Below are 27,921 nucleotides of genomic sequence, written 5' to 3'. Positions count from 1 at the left end.
GTCCAACAAAATCATTTCGGCTTAGGCGGACTTCTTAAAACCTATCGATGGCTGCACAAATTGACTTTAGTATTGTTTTTTTTTTTTGTTCAAAGTGCCATCTTGCTGTCGTGCAGAGGTCTAGAATAGCTTTAGACATTTATTTAATTCTTCCTTGGACATTTCAGTTCTGTAATTTTCAAACTTCTTTGAGCTTTTGAACCAGTCTAAAAAAATTCAACAAATTTTAATGCTTAAAGATGAAGAATGTAAACAAACCAGTGAAATGATAGAAGCAATTTGTGAAAAATGCGATAATAATAATAATTCTTGAAAAATAAAAAAAGATACGCCCTTACAAAAAAGAATTTTATTCAAGTGTGCGTCTAGTATACTTCTTTTAAACTAAAAATAAGAGTATACTTTCAGTTTACTTTTTACTTACTTATCAGAGATATATTTAATAAAGTTATACATAAGTATACTTGGCTTATACTGAAAAGTATACAGAAAAGTCTAAGTGTATTAAGCTTATCCTTAAACTTTTCATCAAGATATACTTAACAAAAGTGTAATAAAGTATTAAAATATTTGTGCCTTATGTTTACGTGTGGGCGGCACGGTGGTGTAGGGGTTAGCACTGTCGCCTCACAGCAAGAAGGTCCTGGGTTCGAGCCCCGTGGCCGGCGAGGGCCTTTCTGTGCGGAGTTTGCATGTTCTCCCCGTGTCCATGTGGATTTCCTCCGGGTGCTCCGGTTTCCCCCACAGTCCAAAGACGTGCAGGTTAGGTTAACTGGTGACTCTAAATTGACCGTAGGTGTGAATGTGAGTGTGAATGGTTGTCTGTGTCTATGTGTCAGCCCTGTGATGACCTGGCGACTTGTCCAGGGTGTACCCTGCCTTTCGCCCGTAGTCAGCTGGGATAGGCTCCAGCTTGCCTGCGACCTTGTAGAACAGGATAAAGCGGCTACAGATAATGAGATGAGATGTTTACGTGTACTTGCCCTGTAGTTGTGCTTCAGCATTGTTGACTCTTAGGTATGTCTGTGGTTCCATATAAGTTATCTTTGTTTGTTTTTTAATTTCTCCTGAGTGAGATAATTAATTATTTTTATTTCTTTATTTTTCTTTAGAGCTTGAATGTCAATTTCAGTTGTCATTGCCATGTTTTTATACTTTGGCGTTTAATACAATGTTGCTTTACATTTTGATTTTTAAAGAAAATTAATATGTTCTTAATCCTGAGTATCTGTTGTTATTTTGTCAATTCTTACCTTTATAAATTCATTGTAACTTAAGGTACAAAACACATAAGTTGTCTACTGGTAGTGTGCATGAGGTAAGGGTTCGGGCTAGAAAACTAATAGTGTACCTAGAAGGGTAATTGCAGTAAACTTCAAAACTAAAAAGTGGACGAGATGTATATAACCAGTAACTAATGGTATATTTCCAATATGCTATAAAGTATACTTTAATAAACTAAAAAGTGGACTAGAAGTGTGTAACGAGTAAACCAGTAATATATTTCCAGTAGACTACAAAGTATACTACAGAGTAAACTAAAAAGTGGACTAGAAGTATAAAACAAGTAAACTCATAGTATATTTCCAGTAGACTATGAAGTATGCTTTTGTAAACTAAAGCGTGGACTACAAGTATAGAATGAGTAAACTATTAGTATATAAGTTTACTTGTGGCATACTTGCAGTACAAAATTAAAAAAAAAATGCTAGCTGTATACTCAGAGTTTTCTTCTCTTAGACTTAAAGTATACTTTTTATAAACTAAAAGTGGGCCAATTTAGTCCCAAGAAGTATTTGATTAGTTTACTTACAAATATACTGCAAGTACATTGTTATCAGTATACTTGGTACACAAAAGTATACTTAAAGGAGAACGGAAGGCAAATTTTTTATTATCAAAATTCTATTTATCTCATTTTATTAAATATCGGAATGCATTTCTGATCGCTATTTTGTCACTGCTATAGCAAGTTCTGAGTGTTTGAAATATGCTCTGTAATATATCAGTCCGTATGTCAAAGCAACGGCCGTAAACGTGATTCGTTGAGACCTGTGCGAGACATCGTAGGACGGAAGTAAAACGTACAGCGGAAATCAAAGTGACCGACATCTGCCAACGTTGTCAAAAGACGCGCGCGCCCTCTTTCGAATGCTGATGTAATCAAGCCGGAAGTTTTGTTTGTTTTGATAGCAATCAGGAAAGTTTGAAAAAAGTAGGCAGTAATCGTCATTTAAATTCGTTTTTGTGCGATATTTCGTTTGGAAAACAGTTTTCAAAATGGCGGCACTGACACCTGGCTGACACTTCACGTTTCGAAGTCTCGCACAAGTCTCGTGAAAATTGCGTGGATAAGTGACGCCTGCCGTGGACCAAACGAACTAAATTCAACATGGCTAAAAACCAAATAGGCCGATAAGTATAATATTTAATTGCAATTAGTTGCCAATACGAGTCACGATATAAGGTTACTAAAACGGTTTAAAAATGACTTCAGTTCTCCTTTAAGGAAATATACTTTAACTTTACTTAAGTATACTTACTAAAATAAACTTGAAGTATACTTCTTTTTGATAAGGGCGTTCTTACCATCAAATACTTTCATTCCATATTTGTAGGACTCCCTTGTGTGGGTGGAGCACAGAGGACGGCAGGACAGGGATCAAGTTCCCAAAATAGCGTTTATTGCTCAACTTTTCAGTTTCAACAATACTTCATTCAAACAGACGCACGCACGCACACACACCGCCGGCGTCTGGTTCAGGGATCAGCTCCCTCCGCTCTCACTCTCCCTCCTCATATAGGGCGCGGTCACTGGGAAGACACACAAACACAGGTTAATTGCTCTCAGGTGAAGTGATTCTGCCACTTACCTTCCCTGACCCCGCCCTCCTGTCACAGACCGGTGCTTGACCACCCCCCCACTGCCACAATATTATTTTGTATTTTTGTTTTTGAACAGAGTTTTTATTTCATCCTCAGTTGGTTCAGTAACACGCTCCGCCATTTTGTTTTTCTCTCCTCACAGTATATGAGCTGATATCCTAGTCGTAGAGTAGCCAATCAGAGCACACGATTGCGTATGTCCAGTGAATATGGATAGAATAACAACAATTATATGCTTTGTTACATTTTTAAAAAATTCTGTTTATCTGTTTATGTAGCACATTCATGTGTTAGCTGTTACTATAGAAACGTTAACGTATTCATTGAGCACATTAATATAAACCTGTGCTTTGTAGCGGTATGACTGTCAGAGCTGCATACATGTCAAGTTATACGGTTTTCCTGTATTTTGTACGGGAAAATGCAATTTTTTGGCTAATACGGTGTACACTGATTTTCAGACGGGAAAATTATGTTTTGTATCAGAGATTTTTTCCGTTACTCCGAGAAAATTTTCTTAGCATCCACCATTTGTTTTTTCAAACACGCATGCCCAGTGAAACGGAACTATTTTCAATTTATGTGACTTTATAGTTGCACGTGGTTTTCTCGGTCATTTAAGTACATCGGCTCGGACTGCCCAGACTTCTGTGACGGCTGCAGAAGTTATGTTCTGCCAATTTCTCGTGGAACACAACATCCCCCCAACTGTGGCAGACCATTTTTCGCAGCTAGCGAAAAAAAATGTTTCCTGATTCAAAGACTGCACAGGTAAGCATTTGTGTTTTGTTTTGTTTTTTTAAGTTGTTACTGTTTGCATGTAGGAAAGCTATCTCTATTATCATGATAATTTAGGGAGGCGATACTGGGAGTCGCCATTTATACAGCAGCAACTGTAGTTACCCAGCGATTTCTGGTTTTGCTTCCCTAATCATTTTAATTGCTGATAGACATTATATGTAGACACAGATGACCAACACTCATTACTGCCATCAGTTGTCAGTAAACTGGAAAAGTATTGAATGAAGAGTAATGGTGGTAATGACCATTGGTAACCTGTCTCTAAAATGTATAGCAGGGGGTGGAAGCAATTTAACACCATCTACATGTTTGCCGTGCTCTGATTTTCTTTTATTGACCAGGAAAATAATAGATGTACCGGTATATTGGGGAAAGGTCTTCGATGTAAAAACTGCTCTGGGTGTTGCCAGGTTTCCAATGCTGAAACAACTTTTTACTGCTTTGCTGTGCCTCCCACATAGCAATGCAGATAGTGAGAGGGCTTTTTCATTGGTTAGGAAAATTCATACCGAGTACAGAAAAAATATGGCTGCAGACACATTAACTGCATATCTGCAAATTAAAATGAACTGTGACGAGGAGCTACAACTGCTACCCAAGCAATGATATTATAGCTCGGAATAAGATTTAAATTCTGGTTATAAATTACCGGGAAGAGTTTCAATTTAACTTCATAATTTATTAATATATATATACACTACTGTTCAAAAGTTTGGGGTTACTTTGAAATGTCCTTATTTTTGAAAGCAAAGCACTGTTCTTTTCAACGAAGATCACTTTAAACTAATCAGAAATCCACTCTATACATTGCTAATGTGGTAAATGACTATTCTAGCTGCAAATGTCTGGTTTTTGGTGCAATATCTCCATAGGTGTATAGAGGCCCATTTCCAGCAACTCTCACTCCAGTGTTCGAATGGTACAATGTGTTTGCTCATTGCTTCAGAAGGCTAATGGATGATTAGAAAACCCTTGTACAATCATGTTAGCACAGCTGAAAACAGTTGAGCTCTTTAGAGAAGCTATAAAACTGACCTTCCTTTGAGCAGATTGAGTTTCTGGAGCATCACATTTGTGGGGTCGATTAAATGCTCAAAATGGCCAGAAAAATGTCTTGACTATATTTTCTATTCATTTTACAACTTATGGCGGTAAATAAAAGTGTGACTTTTCATGGAAAACACAAAATTGTCTGGGTGACCCCAAACTTTTGAACAGTAGTGTATGTATGTTATTTCCCAGCTGGGAGGTCCGGCTCATGAAGTACTGTGACCGAGGTCTTGAAAGTACTGAGCGAGGCCCTCTGGGCCGAGGTCAGTATTCAAGGCCGAGGTCATGGTATTTCACCATACGGACCGACCTTAAGCTGGTAAATAATATATTTATTTTTTTCTTTACCAAATGCTAACAGAAAACGAGAGCGCCCGAAAGGGAAAACCGAGCCGAGCCGCCATTTTGAATCCTCATTCACGGCTGTAATGCGAATTGCTTCCTCCTCGGTATACAAGTGCACTTCCATGGCAGGAAAAAAACTACATTTTGCCGTCTATGTAGTCCCCTATTTATACAAAACTGAGTCATTCGGGATTCAGCCATGTATTTGCTTGGCGTTAGCAAGTTAGAGGTTTTTAGCTTTCTCCTGAATTATTTTCTTTTATTTCTTCTTCCTCAGGGTAGTAAACCTCACTTTCGCTGTGAACACTGTCGTTATCGCTATCCATGCTGTAAAATTAATGCTATTCTCCTGAGAAATGTTGGCAAAAATTTATAAGATTTTTGATAATCTTATAAATAAATCTTATTAAAAAAAAGATAAATGTTGACAAAAAACGCTACTATGTTTGTTGTTGTTGTGAACGAGCGAGTCGCCAGAGGTCCGTAACCGGGGTCCGTAACTGGGGTCTGTACCGTAGGATACAGACCCGCTCGCCAGCCAATCAGAGCGCAGGATTTGATGGAAACTGCACCACGAAAAAAATAATTTCACTTATCCGTGTTTACATAATATACTTGATGTGGTTCAGTCATCTTTAGTTGGATCGAACACTGCTTGTGGTGTCGACACTTTTTTCTCAAATGGAACTTTTACTAACCTTCATTTACTGTTTCACATGATTATATATAATTTATTACATGTAACCTACTATTTTAATTAATATACCTACTTAGTACTGCTATTATATTTCAAGTAATTTTCTTTGGTGGAATGTAATATTGTAGGTGATGTCAACACTTGTTAAATAGAACTTTGTGTAATTTTTATGAACTGTTTAATATTAATAAATTTTATTTGCAAAATTTGCATCAATAATTCTGGTATTACTGATACAATGTATATTAAATAATTACGTTTATAGTTCAGTCAGGGTGGCACGGTGGTGTAGTGGTTAGCGCTGTCGCCTCACAGCAAGAAGGTCCGGGTTCGAGCCCCGTGGCCGGCGAGGGTCTTTCTGTGCGGAGTTTGCATGTTCTCCCCGTGTCCGCGTGGGTTTCCTCCAGGTGCTCCGGTTTCCCCCACAGTCCAAAGACATGCAGGTTAGGTTAACTGGTGACTCTAAATTGAGCGTAGGTGTGAATGTGAGTGTGAATGGTTGTCTGTGTCTATGTGTCAGCCCTGTGATGACCTGGCGACTTGTCCAGGGTGTACCCCGCCTTTCGCCCGTAGTCAGCTGGGATAGGCTCCAGCTTGCCTGCAACCCTGTAGAACAGGATAAAGCGGCTAGAGATAATGAGATGAGATGAGTTCAGTCATTCTCTTTAGTAGATAATTGTTTACTTGACTGTACATATAGTCCTTTTTAATTCAGTTGTTTTCTCTGGGATCTAAAATTTCTTTTTATTCAGTACATGCTTATTTGATCCCTTTAACTTGATGCAGTGTGATAAATATGCCGATTACAATAGGAGTGTATAATGTGGAATAAAACAATCGGTACTTTGGATTATATATTGGAATTTTTTCTCGTGTATAAGGGCTCATGGGTGTATGTAAGGGAAAAGTACAGAGTTTGTAAGGGCATGGGGAACTAAAGGTTGGCATGTATGGAACTGCTGTTCTAGAAGATGAATCAACACCTTCTGACCAATCAGATTCATGAATTCAGCATCACTTTGGTATAAAATATCAATCAAAATGCTGACCCAGAACCACAAATGAAGTGAAATGATGAATCTGTTCATCTCTGAGGATGAAACAATGCCGCATGCGTTCGCTTTGTGTCATTATGAAAGACTGTGACACTAAAGACGTGTCTCTGAACCTGAGGCAAACGAACTGCTGAGTGTCAACACACAGAGGTGAGACAAACATCACAGCCTAAAGTTCATCACCATGAGGGAGGGAGCGTGGCGCAAAATCAGCCTGTAAGCACACACAACATCAACAACAACAACAACAACCTGGACCATGGGGGAGAAAACAGTGTGTTACATCAGGCTGAAATATGAATATTTAGGAAATAATCCATGATGCAAAGGCAGTTTATATCCTGCATACTGTACGTCTTTTAACTTTACTGATTATAGATTATTCCGCTATCACTTGCGTTTCCTTTACATGAACTGCACAGCTTACTTTTCTTTGCAGGTATGATATTTAAATATAAACTGGAATTAAATTAAGTAACGAAGAAAAGAAAGAAAGGATGATGAAAGGACAAAGAAGAAAGGTAGAAAGGAAGAAGAGGAAAAGAAATAGGATGGAATGATGGAAAGGCCAAAGAAATAACAGACGACGAATGGAAGGAAGGAAGGAAGGAAGGAAGGAAGGAAGGAAGGAAGGAAGGAAAAGAAAGAAAGAAAGAAAGAAAGAAAGAAAGAAAGAAAGAAAGAAAGAAAGAAAGAAAGAAAGAAAGAAAATGAATGGAAGGAAGGAAGGAAGGAAGGAAGGAAGGAAGGAAGGAAGGAAGGAAGGAAGGAAGGAATTCTTTCTTTCTCTCCTTCCTTTCTTCTTTCCTTCCTTTTTAGGAAAAAGAAAGAAAGAAAGAAAGAAAGAAAGAAAGAAAGAAAGAAAGAAAGAAAGAAAGAACAGACAATGAAAGGAAGGAAGGAAGGAAGGAAGGAAGGAAGGAAGGAAGGAAGGAAGGAAGGAAGGAAGGAAGGAAAAGAGAAAGAAAGAAAGAAAGAAAGAAAGAAAGAAAGAAAGAAAGAAAGAACAGACAATGAAAGAACAGACAATGAAAGAACAGACAATGAAAGGAAGGAAGGAAGGAAGGAAGGAAGGAAGGAAGGAAGGAAGGAAAGAAAGAAAGAAAGAAAGAAAGAAAGAAAGAAAGAAAGAAAGAAAGAAAGAAAGAAAGAAAGAACAGACAATGAATGGAAGGAAGGAAGGAAGGAAGGAAGGAAGGAAGGAAGGAAGGAAGAACAGACAATGAATGGAAGGAAGGAAGGAAGGAAGGAAGGAAGGAAGGAAGGAAGGAATTATTTCCTTCCTTCCTTCCTTCCTTCCTTCCTTTTGAAAGAAAGAAAGAAAGAACAGACAATGAATGGAAGGAAGGAAGGAAGGAAGGAAGGAAAAGAAAAGAAGAAGGAAGGAAAGAAAGAAAGAAAGAAAGAAAGAAAGAAAGAAAGAAAGAAAGAAAGAAAGAAAGAAAGAAAGAAAGAACAGATGATGAATGGAAGGAAGGGAGGAGAGAAAAGGAAGGAAGGAAAAAGAAAAAAGATGAAAGGCAGAAAAGAAATGGAAGAAGAAGAAAAAGAAGACTTTATTGGACATATGTACACTCAAGCACAGTGAAATGTCTCCTCTGCATTTAACCCATCTGAAGCAGTGAATACACACATGCACGCACACACACACAAGTGAGCAATGAGCGCACACACACACACACACACACACACACACACACGCACACACACACACATACCCAGAGCAGTGAGCAGCTACGCTACAGCGCCTGGGGAACAGTTGGGGGTTCGGTGCCTCGCTCAAGAGCACTTCAGCCCAACCTCAGCCCAGAGCCGCCCCATGATCAGAGAGGGACAGTAACGAAGCACATTTACTTGAGTACTGTACTTAAGTACACTTTTTGAGTATCTGTACTTTACTTGAGTATTTTTTTTTTGGGAAACGTATGACTTTACCTTCACTACATTTGAAAAGTAAATATTGTACTTTTCACTCCATTTCTGTCAAGGTTCTCGTTACTTGTTACTATGAAGCAGCTTTGAATGTGGATGTTTTTTTCTTTTCTTTTCTAAAACGTGATTGTTTTTTCTCAGGTGACACTGAGACAGCCGATCAGTAATCACTAGGGTCACGTCACGCCCATAGACTATAAAATCAAGTTCAGTGATTTCTCAGCAGCGTTATTTAACACGATCAGTTGATGGCAGAATGGAAGGAGGTGGTTCTTCACGCACCCATGGCGATACCTAGAACCCATGTTTCAGTTTTCTGAAAGGATTAAAAATTTGTTTCATTTTAAGTGTTTGCTTTGTTTGACAAAAATGAACCAAATCACAGCCTATAAAAACTTGCCATCTGACCTGCGGAAGCATATTGAGGTCTGTAAATGTTTTATTCCAAGAGAAAACTTGCAGTGAAGTTGTCTGTGCTTTTAGAGCTAACGATCTCATCTCATCTCATTATCTGTAGCCGCTTTATCCTTCTACAGGGTCGCAGGCAAGCTGGAGTCTATCCCAGCTGACTACAGGCGAAAGGCGGGGTACACCCTGGACAAGTCGCCAGGTCATCACAGGGCTGACACATAGACACAGACAACCATTCACACTCACATTCACACCTACAGTCAATTTAGAGTCACCAGTTAACCTAACCTGCATGTCTTTGGACTGTGGGGGAAACCGGAGCACCTGGAGGAAACCCACGCGGACACGGGGAGAACATGCAAACTCCGCACAGAAAGGCCCTCGCCGGCCACGGGGCTCAAACCCAGGACCTTCTTGCTGTGAGGTGACAGCGCTAACCACTACACCACCGTGCCGCCTAGAGCTAACGATAATGTTGCAATAGCTATGCAGTCTGGTTAGTCAAATGACTTTCTATGGATTTGCCCACCAAGTTACCGTAGCCTTGTCCACAGCTAACATTAACACATAGTGAGTTAACTTGGATGCTGTTAGTTAGCATGTAAAAACGGAGTTACGCTAACATGAATAACGTTAACTTATCTGAAGTCCTTTAGAGAAATGTTTTAGCATAATTTTGCCAAATAAACAGAATGTAGAAATCTTTCTTTTCTAGTAGCGTTAGCTACCCAATATGATTTCGAGTTTGAAAAGCATTTGCTAGCATGTCAGGTGGAGTTTCACTGACTAGCTCGCTTAACGTTAAACCACCATGATGCACAGCATGCGTTCATTTTGTGAATTCACATTTCTGTCTTTAGTAATGTTAACATTGTAGTTTTTGTGATCTTGCATAATTACGATAGCTACTATGTACTATTTTTTACCAGTAGCCAAAGAGAAAAACTATCTAGTATCTTATTGATGATTCTGACACTGCCGGAGCTGTATCAGAACACGACCATGCTGCTTTGTGGGGGTGAGTAAGTGTTAAAATTAAGAAAAAATTGAAAATGACAATGGATCTTTTTTGTCAATTCAGTTGTTTCATTTTGTAATGTTCTACCAGGCGTTTATTCTACAGGTTCTACAAGCTAGTCAGTAAATCCAGTCGGTTGCTTCAGAGGCGTTAGGTTTTGTAAGCGTTGTGGCAATAATACAACAATGCGTTGACAGAAAATGTACTTTTAATACTTAAGTATTTTTAAAAGCAAGTACTTCAGTACTTTAACTTAAGTAAAAATTTGACTGGACAACTTTCACTTGTATCGGAGTAACATTTGACCAGTGGGATCTGTACTCTGACTTAAATAATGAAGTTGGGTACTTTGACCACCTCTGCCCATGTTCACCTCACCGCATGTCTTTGGACTGTGGGGGAAACGAGAGCACCCAGAGAAAACCCACACAGTCACGGGGAGAACATGCAAACTCCACACAGAAAGGGCCCCAGCACACAGGAAGGGCCTAGTGGCCGACGAGGGCCCCTCTGTGTGGAGTTTGCATGTTCTCCCCATGTCTGCATGGGTTTCCTCCGAATTGATTTCCCTTTCTTAAGTAAACATCAGTGTTTCCGTGGGACTGGAGTTTTGAGTGGCAGCTAAAAGACTCAGTGTGTGTTTAAATGGACAGCGTTATTATTGTCAACATCAGTTTTTATTCTACTGAAAACCACAAAGCCATAATGATGGAGACCGCTGCCTTACAATTCAACAAAACGTCAAATCTGAGCAGTCGGAAATCCAAAAGGCACAATTTATATTTCTATTGTTGGATTTTTCATGATCAGCTTATTTAATAGTTCTGAAATACGCAGTGTATTTTCCTTTACTCTTCCCTGAATAAACACTCGATCATATCATCATCATATAATCATATAATAATGTAATAGGGCTGTGTTGTGTAACTGTGGTCTTTTAGGAATGAAGGAACACAGGAAGGAGAAGAGAAGAGAAAGAAAGAAAGAAAGAAAGAAAGAAAGAAAGAAAGAAAGAAAGAAAGAAAGAAAGAAAGAAAGAAAGAAATCGGAAGGAAAAAAGCAAGAAAGAAGAAAAGAAGGAAGGAAGAGAAAAGGGAAGGGAAAGAAAGAAAGAAAGAAAGAAAGAAAGAAAGAAAGAAAGAAAGAAAGAAAGAAAGAAAGAAAGAAAAGGGATGGAAAGAAAGAAAGAAAGAAAGAAAGAAAGAAAGAAAGAAAGAAAGAAAGAAAGAAAGAAAGGGAAGGCATGGAAAGAAAGAAAGAAAGAAAGAAAGAAAGAAAGAAAGAAAGAAAGAAAGAAAGAAAGAAAGAAAGAAAGAAAAGGGATGAAAAGAAAGAAAGAAAGAAAGAAAGAAAGAAAGAAAGAAAGAGAAGGGATGAAAAGAAAGAAAGAAAGAAAGAAAGAAAGAAAGAAAGAAAGAAAGAAAAGGGGTGGAAAGAAAGAAAGAAAGAAAGAAAGAAAGAAAGAAAGAAAGAAAGAAAGAAAGAAAGAGAAGGGATGAAAAGAAAGAAAGAAAGAAAGAAAGAAAGAAAGAAAGAAAGGATGGAAGGATGGAAGGAAGGAAAGAAAAAAGAAAGTTGTTCATTTGTTTTAACAGGAGAACTTTGAAATCCCATGAATGATTCGTCATGTCCTCCCTCATTATGTCCCGCAATACAAATGCATTTATTTTCACTGTATTTAAATAAAGAATCTCACTAATTATAATCGAGTACAATTACAGCCACAGGGACGAGAATGACTCGGTATAAATCTGGGTAATTACAGCATTTCTGTCGAACTCACACTCTGACTGACGTTTCTAAAGAGCGCTGTGCTTTTATTCAAGGAAAAGCCACAAAGCCATAATGATCTCATCAGCACCATTTTCCCTTGTTTTTCCATTCGATCAAAAATGACAAACTGAGCGGTTCGACTTGGATTTCTAATTCTCCACTAAAATACAGTGTATATTAGCAATACAAAACACACAAATAAAAGAGAGTCTGGCTAAATAAATAAATAAATCCAGCCTGGCATAAAGGAGTCTTGTCGTAAATATGCCAGTGGGTTTATTGAGTGTGTTAAACTGAAGAGCGTAGAAACCTGTGGCGTAAACAATACCACGCTCAAGGGCCAAAATGTTCCAGGTGCCTGTTGAGTGTGTGAGTGTGAGTGAGTGTGAGCTTTCTTTTCAGGCGAACACTCTCTGTAACAAACTTCGCTTTCTTGCCATTAATTTATTCACGGGCGGGTACGGACGGTGGTGAGGGGGGTGAGAGCAAATCTCTGAATGTTTCTGCGCTCCTCCTGTCGCTTCTCCTCCTGCAGAGAGAAACTGTGTCATAATGCAGCAGGCCTTTTCTTATTCAAATGCTCAGCATTGTCTCTGTAAGCGAGTGGCTCTGCTCGGTGCCACAGAACAACCAAGGCTCTATACGCAGCAGTGAACGAGTACAGCGGGGCAGAGTGGACAGGCCTGACGTCTGCGCTCACTTCTGGCCCACGGGCAACACCGTTCTCCACTGATCATGGACGACAACAACAAACATAACACAACAAAACACTGCAAACAGAGTATGAGGGTACTTCAAATGTTCTTGGCCTCACCCAGAAACAAGGGGCATAACAACCATTTTGGGGCCTAACTATATACTATAAAGCCTTATATCACTGTCCAGAATAACTCAAATGAAAGAAGTGACCAAAGAAGAAAGGACAGGAAGAAAAGAAATCTTCAAGCTGGTGTGCTGTTGCTCCAGGAATGCGCCCGTCCACACAGCACAGGTCGCAGTGCCATGCCAGAAACAGCCAATGTGGCTTAGAACTGTTGTCCCATCCACCTTACTCACCTGAACTGGCACCGCCTGACTTCTATCTGTTTCCCTACTTGCATGGTCACCATTTTCAGAGTAATGATGAAGTCATCCATGCTGTTGAGGAGAATCTGGAGGCTCAAGATGTAACCTTCTTCCACAAAACAATAGTGAAGCTTGAACATCACTAGACCAAGTGCACTGAAGTTACTTAAAGGCGACTATATTGAAAAATAATCCAAGAACATTCTTTCTCCTGTGACGTTTTTTTCTGTGTGAGGAAGGCTGAGAACTTTTTGAAGTCCCCTCATAACTCTATTAGTTTGTCGAAACACCTCTGTATGCCTCATGCAGGATTTCATGAACAATATGAAATATATCTCGCAAATAAACAAATGGAGCTAAAAGTCGGTCTTTATGTCTGTCCTTTATAAAAAAAAGCTCCATGTTGAATTTGTTCTTAATGATATAACCACTAAATTGATGAAAATACAGTAGACAGGACTATTTTTGTCATGGAGGCCGCCATAACTCCATCGTCATGACTGCGTGATGTCATTTTCTGCGAGCATGGCGGAGGTGTACAATTGCATGCTCTCGTAGGGTCAGCGGGGCAAAGTATCCTGTCAGGGATGGTTGGAGACAGATGTAACTGCAGAAGCTCATCTCATCTCATTATCTCTAGCCACTTTATCCTGTTCTACAGGGTCGCAGGCAAGCTGGAGCCTATCCCAGCTGACTACGGGCGAAAGGCGGGGTACACCCTGGACAAGTCGCCAGGTCATCACAGGGCTGACACATAGACACAGACAACCATTCACACCTATGGTCAATTTAGAGTCACCAGTTAACCTAACCTGCATGTCTTTAGACTGTGGGGGAAACCGGAGCACCCGGAGGAAACCCACGCGGACACGGGGAGAACATGCAAACTCCGCACAGAAAGGCCCTCGCCGGCCACGGGGCTCGAACCCGGACCTTCTTGCTGTGAGGCGACAGCGCTAACCACTACACCACTGTGCCGCCCACTGCAGAAGCTCTTTATTATAAAGAGAAGTGCAAACAGGCAAACAGTCCAAATCGGCAGGCGTATATCGTGAACGGTAAAACGGGCAAATGGTCAAGCGAGGCACAAACAGAATATCGTAGGGGTCAAAAACTAGGAACAGGAAACAGGAATCAGAAACCAGGAAATCAGTCAGGAAACAAGGCTCGGTAATGTGTCACAACAATGCAATACTTCGCAAAGTAAGTCTGCATTCTGAGTCCTTATTCAGGCGCGCTGATTGCACCTTAATCCCATGCAGGTGTGTGTCATTCACGATGCACATGTGAGTCAGTTCGGAGTGTGCACTCTCCAGAAAGTGCCTGAGAGTCCTCATCTCATCTCATTATCTCTAGCCGCTTTATCCTGTTCTACAGGGTCGCAGGCAAGCTGGAGCCTATCCCAGCTGACTACAGGCGAAAGGCGGGGTACACCCTGGACAAGTCACCAGGTCATCACAGGGCTGACACATAGACAACCATTCACACTCACATTCACACCTACGCTCAATTTAGAGTCACCAGTTAACCTAACCTGCATGTCTTTGGACTGTGGGGGAAACCGGAGCACCCAGAGGAAACCCACACGGACACGGGGAGAACATGCAAACTCCACACAGAAAGTCCCTCGTCGACCACGGGGCTCGAACCCGGACCTTCTTGCTGTGAGGCGACAGCGCTAACCACTACACCACCGTGCCGCCCCGCCTGAGAGTCCTTCTGTTGTATAATATTATGATCTAGCATGAGTTCTTGGTCAATTTGTTTGCATTTCTCCACAAAAAATTATGGCAATGAAGTATTAGAAAAGGAATCAAAATAAAGTAGTGGCTAGTTTATTGCCTGTTTATTTCAAAAACTATATTTATCTGTTTATCTTCCATCCGTTTGATGCGTGACATGGTATGCTGTCGTGTGGAATCCTATGTCATGCAGCGCCACCCTCATTTTCGTCTCCTAATACATCCAGGTATCTGGCTAATCCAGTATGGCCACACCCGGGAACATGGCCCAACGGACTGATGTTACAATTTTAACATGTTTTTTAAGCTAAAGTCCGCTTAATTTTTTTCATCTAGAACATCTTGGATTAATGTATAATGATGACATTTCATAACCCTGTAATTTCAAAATTTCCTGGTTAATCGCTTTAAGTCAGTGCTTCCCAAAGTAGGGTTCATGGGGTTGAGGTTGGGGTTGGGGTTGAAGGGGCATCCCTAAGTCCAAAGGTCTCTAACTTGAAGAAAACTGATGAAAAGAAAAGATCACACCTTCACAACTTTGATACCTGTTCACATGATGTAGTGCATATGTTCAGAAAGAAGGTCGAGGATATGTTTGGGGGCGGGGTTAAGATTTTGACTTTTATTATCAATTCTTTTACAGGGGCATCCAATGATTTTTTTGTTTGTTTTGAATTGTTACCGTGATGGAAATCACAGCTCAATATTATGATAGATATTGCATTTATGACTGAGTTCCTATGAACTTATTTCTCTGGTCACTTGAACTGAATGGGTTTAAACCAAACCTCGAACATTCAAAAGCAACTCAGTCCATAAATCTGTCCAATGGAACGTTCAGGAATTAAAATGATCCAATAAATCGACAAAATATTGCTGTATAAATTTATATAATGTGAATAATATGGATATACGTCATCATAAATCTGTACTGAGATGGCCTGTGGATAGTTTTCCCCCAGTTAAAGGGATTCCTGACTCCAGTAGGGAAGTAACTCACATACCTTTGATAATGACTTGGATGAAATGTTTTTAAAAACCTTTCAATAATCTAGTAATATCCTGTTTCAAAAAAAATGCAAAGATGATGAACTTGTCTTGAAAGCACAAATACAGGGTGTAATTCTTGGCACGGCTGGTGGTCTTGGAGCTCAGGGGTCAGATCAAAGCAACACTGGTGCTCGGTGTCAGAGGCTCGGAGTTGTGTTTGCTGAATCACTACAGCATGCATTACCAGGTTTTACAACCAGAACAGTTGGGACTTGCACTTTTAGTGACATCTGCTTTGATTTGTCCAGATCTTGTCTTTTGCCCTGAATGCTTGAAGCAAACAAGTTATTGAACCAATAACCCTGTGTTTCTCAGAACGGCTCAGAAAGGTTTTATTTTTCCTGGATCAAGGAACCTGAACACATAACTTCTCTCATAAAACGGGGATGTTTCATGTGGTAATGCTTTACTCAGTCCCTGCCATGAAGTCTTTAACTTTATTATTTGGAATAGACCGTGTGGAAAAAGGACTGAAATTTTAAACCGAAGTGAAAGTGTGTGTTGTGTCCAAGTTTCGACGGTTAGAGCATTTAACTGCGTGAAAGTTCAGATGTGTCCACACTGAAACATCCTCAGGCTCTGTGTGTACGAGCTGAACTGGTAATAAAAGTTTAATAACAGCTTTTTATCACTTTGTTCAGTTGCAGGAGTGTTGCGTAAATCATATAACGAGTGTTAAAGAGGTCAAGGTTACAAAGAGAAAAGGAAAGAAGTGAAATGATGGGAGGAATAAAAGGAGAGGAATGGAGGAACAGAGCAAAGAACAGAAAGAAGGAGAAATTTTGAAAAAAGAAAAATAGAAATGATGTCAGGAGAGAAGGAAGGAAGGAAGGAAGGAAGGTGTAAGGGAAAGGGGAAACGAGAAGGAAGGAAGGAAGGAAGGAAGGAAGGAAGGAAGGAAGGAAGGAAAAGATGTAAGGGAAAGGAAAGGAAAGATGTAAGGGAAAGGGGAAACAAAAAGGAAGGAAGGAAGGAAGGAAGGAAGGAAGGAAGGAAGGAAAAGAAAATGAAAGATGTAAAAAAGAGAAAAGGAAGGAAGGAAGGAAGGAAGGAAGGAAGGAAGGAAAAGATGTAAGTAAAAGGAAAGGAAAGATGTAAGGGAAAGGGGAAATGGGAAGGAAGGAAGGAAGGAAGGAAGGAAGGAAGGAAGGAAGGAAGGAAGGAAAATAAAATAAAAGATGTAAAAAAGAGAAAAGGAAGGAAGGAAGGAAGGAAGGAAGGAAGGAAGGAAGGAAGGAAGGAAGGAAAAGATGTAAGTGAAAGGAAAGGAAAAAAAGGAAAGGAAAGGAAAGATGCAAGGGAAAGGGGAAACGAGATGGAAGGAAGGAGGAAGGGAAGGAAGGAAAGGAAAGAAAAGATGTAAGGGAAAGAGAAAACGAAAAGCAAGGAAGGAAGGAAGGAGGAAAAGAAAAAAGAAAAGAAAATATGTAAAAAAGAGAAAAGGAAAGGAAAAGGAAGGAAGGAATGTAAGAGAAAGGAGAAATGAAAAAGAATGAAAGAAGGAAAGCAGAAGAAAAGGGAAAGAAAGAAAGAAAGAAAGAAAGAAAGAAAGAAAGAAAGAAAGAAAGAAAGAAAGAAAGAAAGAAAGAAAGAAAATATGTAAGGGAAAGGGGAAATGAAAAAGACGGAATAAGCAGGAGAAAAATGAAGAAAAAAGAAGGAAAACATGGAAGGAAAACGGAAAAAAGAGAGCATGAACAGAAAGAAGAAGAAAATTGAACAGAAAGAAAGAAAAGTTGAGGAAAATGGAAAGGAAAGAAGGAAAGAGGGAAAACTGAAGAAGAAAAGCTCACAGGTTGAGGCTATATTGGGGGCGGGGCTAATACGTTGTACTTTTATTCTGAGTTAATTTTAATGTAAATAAAGAAAGTGTAAGAAATCCTTTTAAACTGTGTTTGTTTTTGTGAATAAAGTCATGAACTGCTCTCTGGGTAAAAGTTAAAGATCCGGTCTGAGTCATGAGTCTGGGGTTTTGTCAGAAGTAACAATGAAACTGTTTGGAACAAAAAGTGTTGAAAGGGAATAGAATAAAATAAAACAAAAATATATCCTACAAACAGTGTTTACATATTTAAAGAAAGAAAAGAAGTGCTGAGATGGGGTGCAGCGGGAGAGCGGCGCGGCGCAGCGCAGCGCAGCGCTCTGTGGGCGGAGCGATCTGTTTCCTCTCCCTGCGGCCGGAGGAGGGCGGAGTCAAATCTGTCTGTGCGCGCACGAGCCGGACAAACTTTCCCCAAAACTCTGAGGAGGTGTCTGGAGCCGCAGTGCAGCGCCGCCGCCGCCGCCGAGCCGCTCTGAGGGAATAACGCGCACCGGGGAGGCACACACGCACACACGCACACGCGCGCGCTTTAAACTCACCGCCTCCCAAAGGAAAGGAAAAGAAAAGAAAAACAAACCCGCTCTATGAGGCTGCTTTTGCTGAAAGTGATTTCTGGGAATTTCAGTCTTTTTCTCGTTTTTTAAAAGGATGTATCATTGTTGACGTTTTCAGCAGAGATGGATAAGATGTCCAGGAATATGAGGAATTACAGATTTGGGGTAGTGCTCTCAGTTTTGGGACTTGTGCAGATTTGTGGAGGTGAGTTTCGCTACTTTTTTTTCCTGAAAGAAAGAAAGAAAGAAAGAAAGAAAGAAAGAAAGTTGCAACAACCTGCACGCGCGCGCGGTATTGCTATTGATGGGATGGAAGACGCGCTCGTGCCTCTTTTTTCTGTCTGTCTGTCTGTCTGTCTGTGTGTGTGTGTGTGTGAGAGAGAGAGAGAGAGAGAGATTTACTAATGCATTTCAACCAGAAAAATATCTTTTAGTCCCCTTGATGCGTTTTGGAGTGGGATATACACTACCGTTCAAAAGTTTGGGGTCCCTTTGAAATGTCCTTATTTTTGAAAGAAAAGCACTGTTCTTTTCAACGAAGATCACTTTAAACTAATCAGAAATCCACTCTATACATTGCTAATGTGGTAAATGACTATTCTAGCTGCAAATGTGTGGTTTTTGGTGCAATATCTCCATAGGTGTATAGAGGCCCATTTCCAGCAACTCTCACTCCAGTGTTCTAATGGTACAATGTGTTTGCTCATTGCCTCAGAAGGCTAATGGATGATTAGAAAACCCTTGTACAATCATGTTAGCACAGCTGAAAACAGTTGAGCTCTTTAGAGAAGCTATAAAACTGACCTTCCTTTGAGCAGATTGAGTTTCTGGAGCATCACATTTGTGGGGATGCTCAAAATGGCCAGAAAAATGTCTTTCTATTCATTTTACAACTTATGGTGGTAAATAAAAGTGTGACTTTTCATGGAGAACACAAAATTGTCTGGGTGACCCCAAACTTTTGAACGGTAGTGTACCCTTTTTATACCCATCACTTACATGGTGCATGATTAATCATTACTGCACAATATTATTTGCTTAGCATCCTGGGGCATGCGCACGCTGCAAACCCTAATTAAAATGTCACATCAATTGGGGGCGTCGTGGCTCAGGTGGTTAAGGCGCCATACCATGAATGTGGGCGACCCGGGTTCGATTCCGGCCCGAGGTCATTTCCCGATCCCTTCCCGTCTCTCTCCCGCTCATTTCCTGTCTCTACACTGTCCTATCCAATAAAGGTGCAAAAAGCCCAAAAAAATATCTTTAAAAAAAAAATGTCACATCAATCAAATGCATTAAATCCTACAAAAAGCCCTGTTTAGGTTAAATCCTTGTTATTGAATTGTTCTTAGTATAAAAGCGACCCACTGTGCTCATGCAGGGTGCATAAGTAGGTGGATATAAGGGGGGGGGGAGATTTGCTGATTTGTTGCAGCTTTAATGAAAGTGTGTGCAGGTAGGTACGAGTAATGTGTATAAACATCTGGGTGAGCGGTTGTCAATAAGACCGTGAGAAAATAATTGCACCATTGTAAAAACAAAGTGCTGGAGGTGAAGTCGGAACATGTTGAACACCTGGGTTGCCAGATTGCAGTGTTTTGCAAAGCCATCAAACTTTTAAAGTAGCACCAGTTCGCAATAAACAAGTCAAAAGTGTGATTATTATTATTATTATTATTAGTTTGCTCTGATTTTGCTCTGACTTTGATAACTAGCATGTAAAGTAGCCCTTACTAGGAAATCAAACATGTCAATCTGGCAACCCAGATCTGATTCATGCCTCACTTCCAAGATACATTACTTACACACTACACACACACACACACACGTGGGTTTTTAATGTGCTTTTGAAGCAAATGTGTTGTCTGATTTAGTTATTCTGCACTATAATCTAAACTCTCTATAGGATTTCTGTAGGATTGGATCAGGATTTAGGTGGCTGATCTGTAACTATGCCCCCCATGTGTTTGTGTGTGTGTGTGTGTTCTCTTAACAAAGAGCCATTAAGAAGTGAACTTTGTATTGAGATGCAATGGGGGATGGGAAAGTTTGATCAAAGCAATTTAATCAGACTGCTTTAAAAATCACAGATTTCAAGCTTCGACCAGGAAACTGGAGCGTAATCCAGCGACAGGTGCTCCAGAATGATATTTTGTGGATTTGGTGCACTTTGATAAAGCTGGTTGAATAAAGCTGATCTCTGGTGCTCACTTTCAGCTTTTTAAAGTGGCTTTTTTTTTGTTTTTATTAATGAACACCAATCAGTGTAAATATTTGTCTTGAAACAACAGACCCAGGGAGAAAAAAATCAGGCAGAACTTAAGTGTCAATCATGATAAACCAAAACAGAAAATAAAGAAGGACAAAAATAAAAAAACAGGTAAATTAATACATAATTTTTTTTTAAAAAAGAATAAAAATAAAGAAAGAACAAATATAATATGTAGGTCTTCATAGCATGTTCATAGACAGTAAAGTAATCTAATGGGGAAGCTTTATAAGTGTCCAAACCGTAATACGAGGACGTGTTATGTATGAAAAGTATGATTTAAGGTACATTTCTGTCCTTTTAACACAGATCTGAGGGTGTAGTGATCAACAGGCGAGCACTGACTGACATTCATGGAAATTTTTCACTTCAGAGTCTCTGTGCAATTAATCACAGCTGATAACGAACAACTCCGAAGTGTGAACACAATCTAACTTCAAGAAGAAATGAGTAGATAGATAGATAGATAGATAGATAGATAGATAGATAGATAGATAGATAGATAGATAGATACTTTATTGACCCAGAAGGAAGTGTAGGCATCCTGTAGCTTGATGTGTAAATGTGCCTGTGTGTGTGTGTGTGTGTGTGTGTGTTTTCTTTCCACAGGACTGCGCTGCTTGGACGCACACAGACCATGTGAAAACGGAGGAAGGTGTATTGACTCAAAATGCATGTAAGTTTCCCAGGTTGTGATTTTTTTTTTTTTTGGAGTAACCATCACTGTTCTGATGAGGAAACTTTATTCAGAAGACCTACATCATTATACAAGATGATTTTCGGTAGGGCTGTGGAAAAGTTGAGAGAGAGAGAGAGAGAGATAAATAAATAAATAAATAAATAAAACCTAATCATTAAAAACTACACTTACGTAAACAATTAGTAAGTCATTCTAATAAATAATATGATAAAAAAGAGCGTGATAATGACAAAAAATATCAATAATTTTGATAAAATAATATTTAAATAAAAAAGAACAAAGCCTAATTATTTACTATGAAGGAGCTTTTCACTGCACTTTTAAATTTCTTAATAGTTGACAGTGATAGTTTTATTTTCATTACCGATGTAGTTGGAGAAACAGCAAAGACACAGCTCACGGTTAGTAACTGCACCTGTTATCCAAGATTAGCAAGCGTCATTGAATTATTCTCATTCCTACATCAAATTTAATGTTTCATAAAGATTTCCTAATAGGAAATACATCACTCAGGAGACTGTGGGGTTTGTTTGTTTGTTTGTTTATTTTGCTTTTTTTGTTTGTTTGTTTGTTTGTTTGTTTGTTTTTAAAGGAGAACTTGAGCCCTCACTGAACAAAGACGTTCATCTGTGTTCATTATTGATTTGGCCATATTGTCCACTTGAAGTTGGTCTCAGCCCACTTAACTGTACTCCTACACTCGTTTTTTTTTTTTTTTTTTGGTCTGCATTACATCATCTTTTTGTGCACAAAGACACAAAGCTTTCACTGCTAAAAATCTAGACAGCTCGTGTAAACAAAATTACCAATAATTATCTTCAGAGCAAATCCAGAGAACGTTTTGTTATTGTTGGTGTTGCTGTTGTTGTTGTTGTTTCGTAAAAAAAAAAAAAATTCAGTGGTTTCACGGGATATTTTAAACATCTGTGGTTGGAAATGATTATTCAGTTCTTTGTAGCGCCAAACAAAATGGTTAAAGTATTTTCAAAACATTCTTTCAGGAACTAAATTGGTTCTTCCATGGCAATATTTTTAAATTCAAGGAGCATTACTGTGGAACAAATTAAGGTTTAATTAGCAACATTTGCCGTAGTAATATACAGTAGGTTCAGGTCACAGCACTTAAAGGTACTTCGAATGTTGCTGTTGTGGCTTTGGTAGAACCCAAAAACAGATTGTTTTCCTTTAAAAAAAAAAAAGTCTTCAAGAAGAACCGCTTTAGGATGCTCGTACTGTTCCACGCAAACAGCCGTTTTTTCTTGGTGCTACAAATATTTCAGATCATAAAGGTTTAAATGTGCTTTGTAGCACCAACCTACAGGGATCGAGTCACCGTTAAATAAATGGTTCTTTAGGAAAACAAGAAGGGTTTTCGTATGGCACTGTTCTGAAGAACATTTTTACTTTTTTTCTTCAAGGTTATGGTAAGTCATCGATCGTTATCGTGGAACGTCATAATATTTAGTCAGCGAAATGTCGCTAGTGATGTATATATCGACTGTAAAAGTGTTTTATGGTTATTCAGTTTGTCCCTGTGGCGGAACCCTGAAAGAAAAGGTTTAAAGGAACAGTCCACCGTACTTCCATAATGAAATATGCTCTTATCTGAATTGAGACGAGCTGCTCCGTACCTCTCCGAGCTTTGCGCGACCTCCCAGTCAGTCAGACGTGCTGTCACTCCTGTTAGCAATGTAGCTAGGCTCAGCATGGCCAATGGTATTTTTTGGGGCTGTAGTTCGATGCGACCAAACTCTTCCGCGTTTTTCCTGTTTACATAGGTTTATATGACCAGTGATATGAAACAAGTTCAGTTACACAAATTGAAACGTAGCGATTTTCTATGCTATGGAAAGTCCGCACTATAATGACAGGCGTACTAACACCTACTGCGCGCTTCGGCAGCGCATTGATATCTGAGCTCCGTATCAATGCGCTGCCGAAGCGCGCAGAAGGTGTTAGTACGCCTGTCATTATAGTGCAGACTTTCCATAGCATAGAAAATTGCTACGTTTCAATTTGTGTAACTGAACTTGTTTCATATCACTGGTCATATAAACCTATGTTAACAGGAAAAACGCGGAAGAGTTTGGTCGCATCGAACTACAGCCCCAAAAAATACCATTGGCCATACTGAGCCTAGCTACATTGCTAACAGGAGTGACAGCGCGTCTGACTGCGTCTGACTGACTGGGAGGTCGCGCAAAGCTCGGAGAGGTACGGAGCAGCTCGTCTCAATTCAGATAAGAGCATATTTCATTATGGAAGTACGGTGGACTGTTCCTTTAAAGTCGAAACCCTTTTGGAATTTGGAAAGTTTCAGGATTGAAGCTGAAGTGTAAAAACAAGCAGTGTTGTTGTTGTTGTTGGTTTTCCGGCCAAAGTACTGTAAATGGATGTGATTTTACGAAGCTACTTATTAAATAAACAGTGAGCTCTTTTGAAACCTGAACCTCCTTCAGCTGTTCAGTAACAGGAGAATGAACACACAGCCTGAGCACATCACAGTTCACAGGCGCTAACCTCTTCACCTCGCCTAACTGAATGTTTTGAAAAGGAAAGGAGTAGGTGCTAACGACGTTAGCCGTTTCATGGGTGCAGGTTAGCTGTGGAGAATGAATGTTGCTGTTGTGATTTCGCCTTGGTCGTAAGTGTCAGATTGTGTGTGAGGCTGCTGGATAGACTCGCAGCTGTGTGGGAAAGAAGGCTGGAACGTCGCCAGTCTCAAGGCAACGGTTATCATCGTTCTTTTTCACATTTTGTTTTTGGTTTTTGGTTTGTTTTTGGCACAGGCCCTCGTTCTCTGTTGTTTTATAGCGAACATGCTGTGTGGCTTTGAGGTGTTCGGTCTGAGAGGATGAATGGGTTGCCAGGCACAAAGACCAACAATGTTGCTCGAGTCTTCTCACGTCTGCTAGATGACCCACGGGCCGCTTGCACCTGTCCACAAGATTCGAGATCCTCAATCCAAGTGGCTGGATTGAGCTGGAAAAATCGAGCTCGGACGCTTGAAAGTGTTTTGGACTTTCAGGGTCATTCACAGTTTCCACTGTTTCCCACAGCTTTGTCTTCACTCTGTATGCTAATGCATACAGAAATCACAAAGTGATTGTTATCACATGAATGCCTGGGGCTGTTGTTTTAGCCTTCGTGCCTGATTTGAACCTTTGTGTGGCCGTGTGTGTGCGTGTGTGTGTGTGCGCGCACTCTAGCTTTCATTCATGATTAGAGTTTTTCCTGAACATTCATGAAAATGTGGGAAATCTTCTCTGTGGCTAAGTGTAACACCAGGCAGTAGCAATTAAGTCGTTGTTGTTCAAACCAAAGGCCCTACACTTACTTATATTGCACTGTATGAAGAATCCACAAGCCGTGGAAACAAATGAAATGGAATAATGTGGTTATTCGGCGTAATAAGATTTGCCCTCGTGGCTTTCTTTAATAGTCACTTTCGTAACTCTGTAATGCGTCTCTGTGACTTGACTTTAAACAAAATATGCTGTGCTCGAAGAAGAAGAATGTCCTTTAATATCCAAAAAAAAAAGCACACATCCTTTGATTGAGCTCAGTTTCGACTCTGCACACATGTAATGGCCCTTTTCCACTACCCTTTTTCAGCTCACTTCAGCCCGACACGGCTCGCATTTCGACTACCTCAGAGCAGCACGACTCAGCTCGCTTCAGCCCGACTCAGCCCCCAAAACTCGCACGGTTTTGGAGTGGGGCTGAAGCGAGCCAAACCGAGCCGAGTGAGGCTGAGGGCGTGAGCAGACACTCCCCTGTGCACTGATTGGTGAGGAGGAGTGTTCTCACACGCCCACACACGCCCCGCGAGCACGCTGGGATCTGTAAACACCGTAAACCCGGAAGAAGAAGAATTACGAATTACGAGAATTTCTGAAGCCTTATGCGCCTCGCCTCATCTATACGCCCTTGCCAGTATCTGTTGGCGTTGTCGGTGACAACAAGCCACAGCACCAATATCAGCAACACTAACGACTCCATGTCCTCCATGTTTATTGTTTACTCTCCGGGTCGTGAGACTACCGCTTAAAAGGTCACCGATGTCACTGTTTGCACCGCCTAACGACATCACGTGACGTCCACCCACTTTCGCTAACTCCACCCAATGTGTCCACCCACTTCCAGACAGCACGGTTCAGCGCGGTTGTAGTCGAAATGCAACTCCAACAGCCCCGCTCAGCTCGACTCAGCCCAACTCAGCCGCGTTGGTAGTGGAAAAGCGGCATTAGAGACGTCTACGTCGAAAAATAACCTTATTTAAGAGCTACACATACATGTCAACCTATACGGAATGTCCGTATTTTATACGGATTTGATTCAATAAACGTAGTATACGGGCGTACAAATAAAGTTATACGGATTCTTTTAAAAAACTTCAATATTTATTTAGAGCTATACTCAATTCCCACGATGATAAAAGAGCGCATAACATTTACAAACGTACTGTACACCACAGACAGCCAGTAAAGAGTCTTATGAAATCGTGCGTTATCTTGTGGTAGCGAGACTTCGTTCCACTTTTGATCATGCGCACACCGCATTGCGAGAATCCCGGCAACCGTGAAGTCATAGACATATAAACATAGACGCCGCCTTCTGCGTAGAATCATACGTCATCCTCGCCGCCATATTGGATGTGGCAAAGTGGAGATTCTTCAGCCGTGTCTGGTATAGCGTCTAGACAGTAGCCGAGAATAAAGATGCCTCATTCATGTACTGCGTTTAACTGTACCAACAGGTTTACCGTCCAAACGAGATCACATGGGATTACCTTTCACAGGTGAAACTGGAAAAATACTTTTCATTGTATTTGGTCATTATAACGTAATTTTACGAACAGATTTTCCTGACTTTGTGGCTAATATGAAGTCTCGCGCATAATAGCCGCTCGGTGAAACCTGTCTCCAAACAACGAAGTATTTCCTTCGTAACTACGCGGATAACACTTTGTGTTTTTGTCAAACGTTGGAGCTTTGTATTCATTCTGAAGGTTTATTGTTATTAATATTGAATAAAAAGTAACTGGGATATATCATTGTTAATTATCATTCAAATTTTAGGTAAATTATTTTAATTTGCATCTTATAAGGATTTTATAAGGGAAATACGGATTTTGGAGGTTGGTTATACAGGTTTGATTGACCAAAGGTTGACATGTATGGCTACACATCTTTAAAACGTTTCTAGTCTAATGTTTAGTGTTAATCTTTACCAGTAACTCAATTTGCTTTGTTTTCTGTCCCTCAAGGCATGTTGTGTGTTTGTGTGTGTGTGTGTTTTTTTTCTTCTTTCCTTCAAAGTTCAGTCTTTTGTTCCTGGTGAATGTTGTATCCTCAGGCGCACTGTTATTACCTGGTTACTGACCAGCTCATGAAGAATGAGCTCTCAGTTCAGGTCAAACCCTGTAATGTTATGCAGACTCACACCCAAGGGGCAGGTGAACGAGTATTTCTGTAATTGCATTTAATCATCTGGACAAGATGCTTTTATCCAAGCGAGGCCCAATCCAAAACAAGCACAGAGCTGGACGGTGAAGGTTCAAGGGGTTTGCGTATAGACCCAACATTGGGTTTTCAATGCCACTAGTCCAGAACCCAACCTGCAGAGAAACCACATGGCCTATGAGATCTATATTCTTACCAGCGGTCCGTCTCAAAGGAAGCCGGCTAGATAAAAGGGTGAGCAGTTTTCTTTCCTGTTCTCAGATCCGCAGTAAAGTAAAACATAAAACCTTGGCTGTAAAAGACGTGGCCGCTTTAAGACACTAAACCAGAAAGCACCTAAATAGAATACGAACAGCCGACTCTGTGTTTTAATCATTACACATCCAACTCCAGGTTGAGTGGGATTAAAACGTGTCGGTAAATATTTAACTGAGTTTATGAACCTGCCCTCCTTTGACCTGATTCCTGCATACTTGGTGTGTCATAACAGGGTGTGTAAGTAATTAAACTCCAAATTGAAAGTGGTTGTCGTGTATTTTTTGTGCCCTCCGAGAAGCGCAAGGAAAAGCTTCCAATAGAAAAGGGGACAGTAAATGTCATACTCCACAGAGCCGTAACACGACCATACCGAGAGCCTTGACTCAGGAGAGCGGTCGAACTGGCTCACAAACCATCAAGCTCGTTCCACCACACCTCCTGCACCTTTCTCCAGGGAACATGGTGTAACCAGAGATCCAAAACAGCAGAAAAGGACCATTTATTCTTTTAGATACCAACCTGTAACCTGGCACCGCAGGAGGGGGAATGCGAGAAAAGAAAAAGGCGAATGAGAGGGCTGGAAAAAACAACAGGCAAAAACGATGGATAAAATCCAGGCGTCTAGTAGAACAGACTTGGTAGATATTTTCCTAAACGAATTGCTATTGCGATGCCAGATTGCTAGGAATTGCTAATTGTGGTTAGGCTTCTTGTTTACGTTCTTTCTTTCTATCTAGGCTCAGGTAACTAATATTATACGAATCCTGCCCCAGGACAGCTATTGTGACTGCCCTAGTTATCATGGTACTTGACTGCTTTATTGGTCTGACGCCAAATACAAACCTGTCCTGTCTGCGACCTACAACTTATGAAAATACCACTCTCCTTTCATTTGTTGGCTTCATGGTGCACTGCCCCGAGAGTTCTAGTGGCCAACGTAGTCCAGCGTTGTAGTCGAGTCACGAAACCTCGAGTCCGAGTCCAGTCTCAAGTCCCCAGTGTTCAAATCCGAGTCATTAAAGGAAACC

General features: G+C 40.4%; 1 protein-coding gene across 2 annotated transcripts in view; it reads left to right on the top strand.

The window, feature by feature from the left end:
• The first annotated feature begins 18,049 nt into the window (after window positions 1-18,049).
• The window catches only part of notch3 (notch receptor 3), an 83,404-nt gene continuing 73,532 nt past the window's right edge, over window positions 18,050-27,921 (top strand). For both annotated transcript variants that reach the window (XM_060942575.1, XM_060942574.1), the window contains exons 1-2: window positions 18,050-18,406; window positions 21,080-21,146. In XM_060942575.1, coding sequence (XP_060798558.1) covers window positions 18,325-18,406; window positions 21,080-21,146 — 149 coding nt within the window. In that variant the 5' untranslated portion in view covers window positions 18,050-18,324. The remainder of the gene's footprint in view (window positions 18,407-21,079; window positions 21,147-27,921) is intronic.

The sequence above is a fragment of the Neoarius graeffei genome, chromosome 16, assembly GCF_027579695.1.
Source record: "Neoarius graeffei isolate fNeoGra1 chromosome 16, fNeoGra1.pri, whole genome shotgun sequence".
Lineage (NCBI taxonomy): Eukaryota > Metazoa > Chordata > Actinopteri > Siluriformes > Ariidae > Neoarius > Neoarius graeffei.
This window is presented reverse-complemented; position numbering and strand designations above follow the sequence as displayed.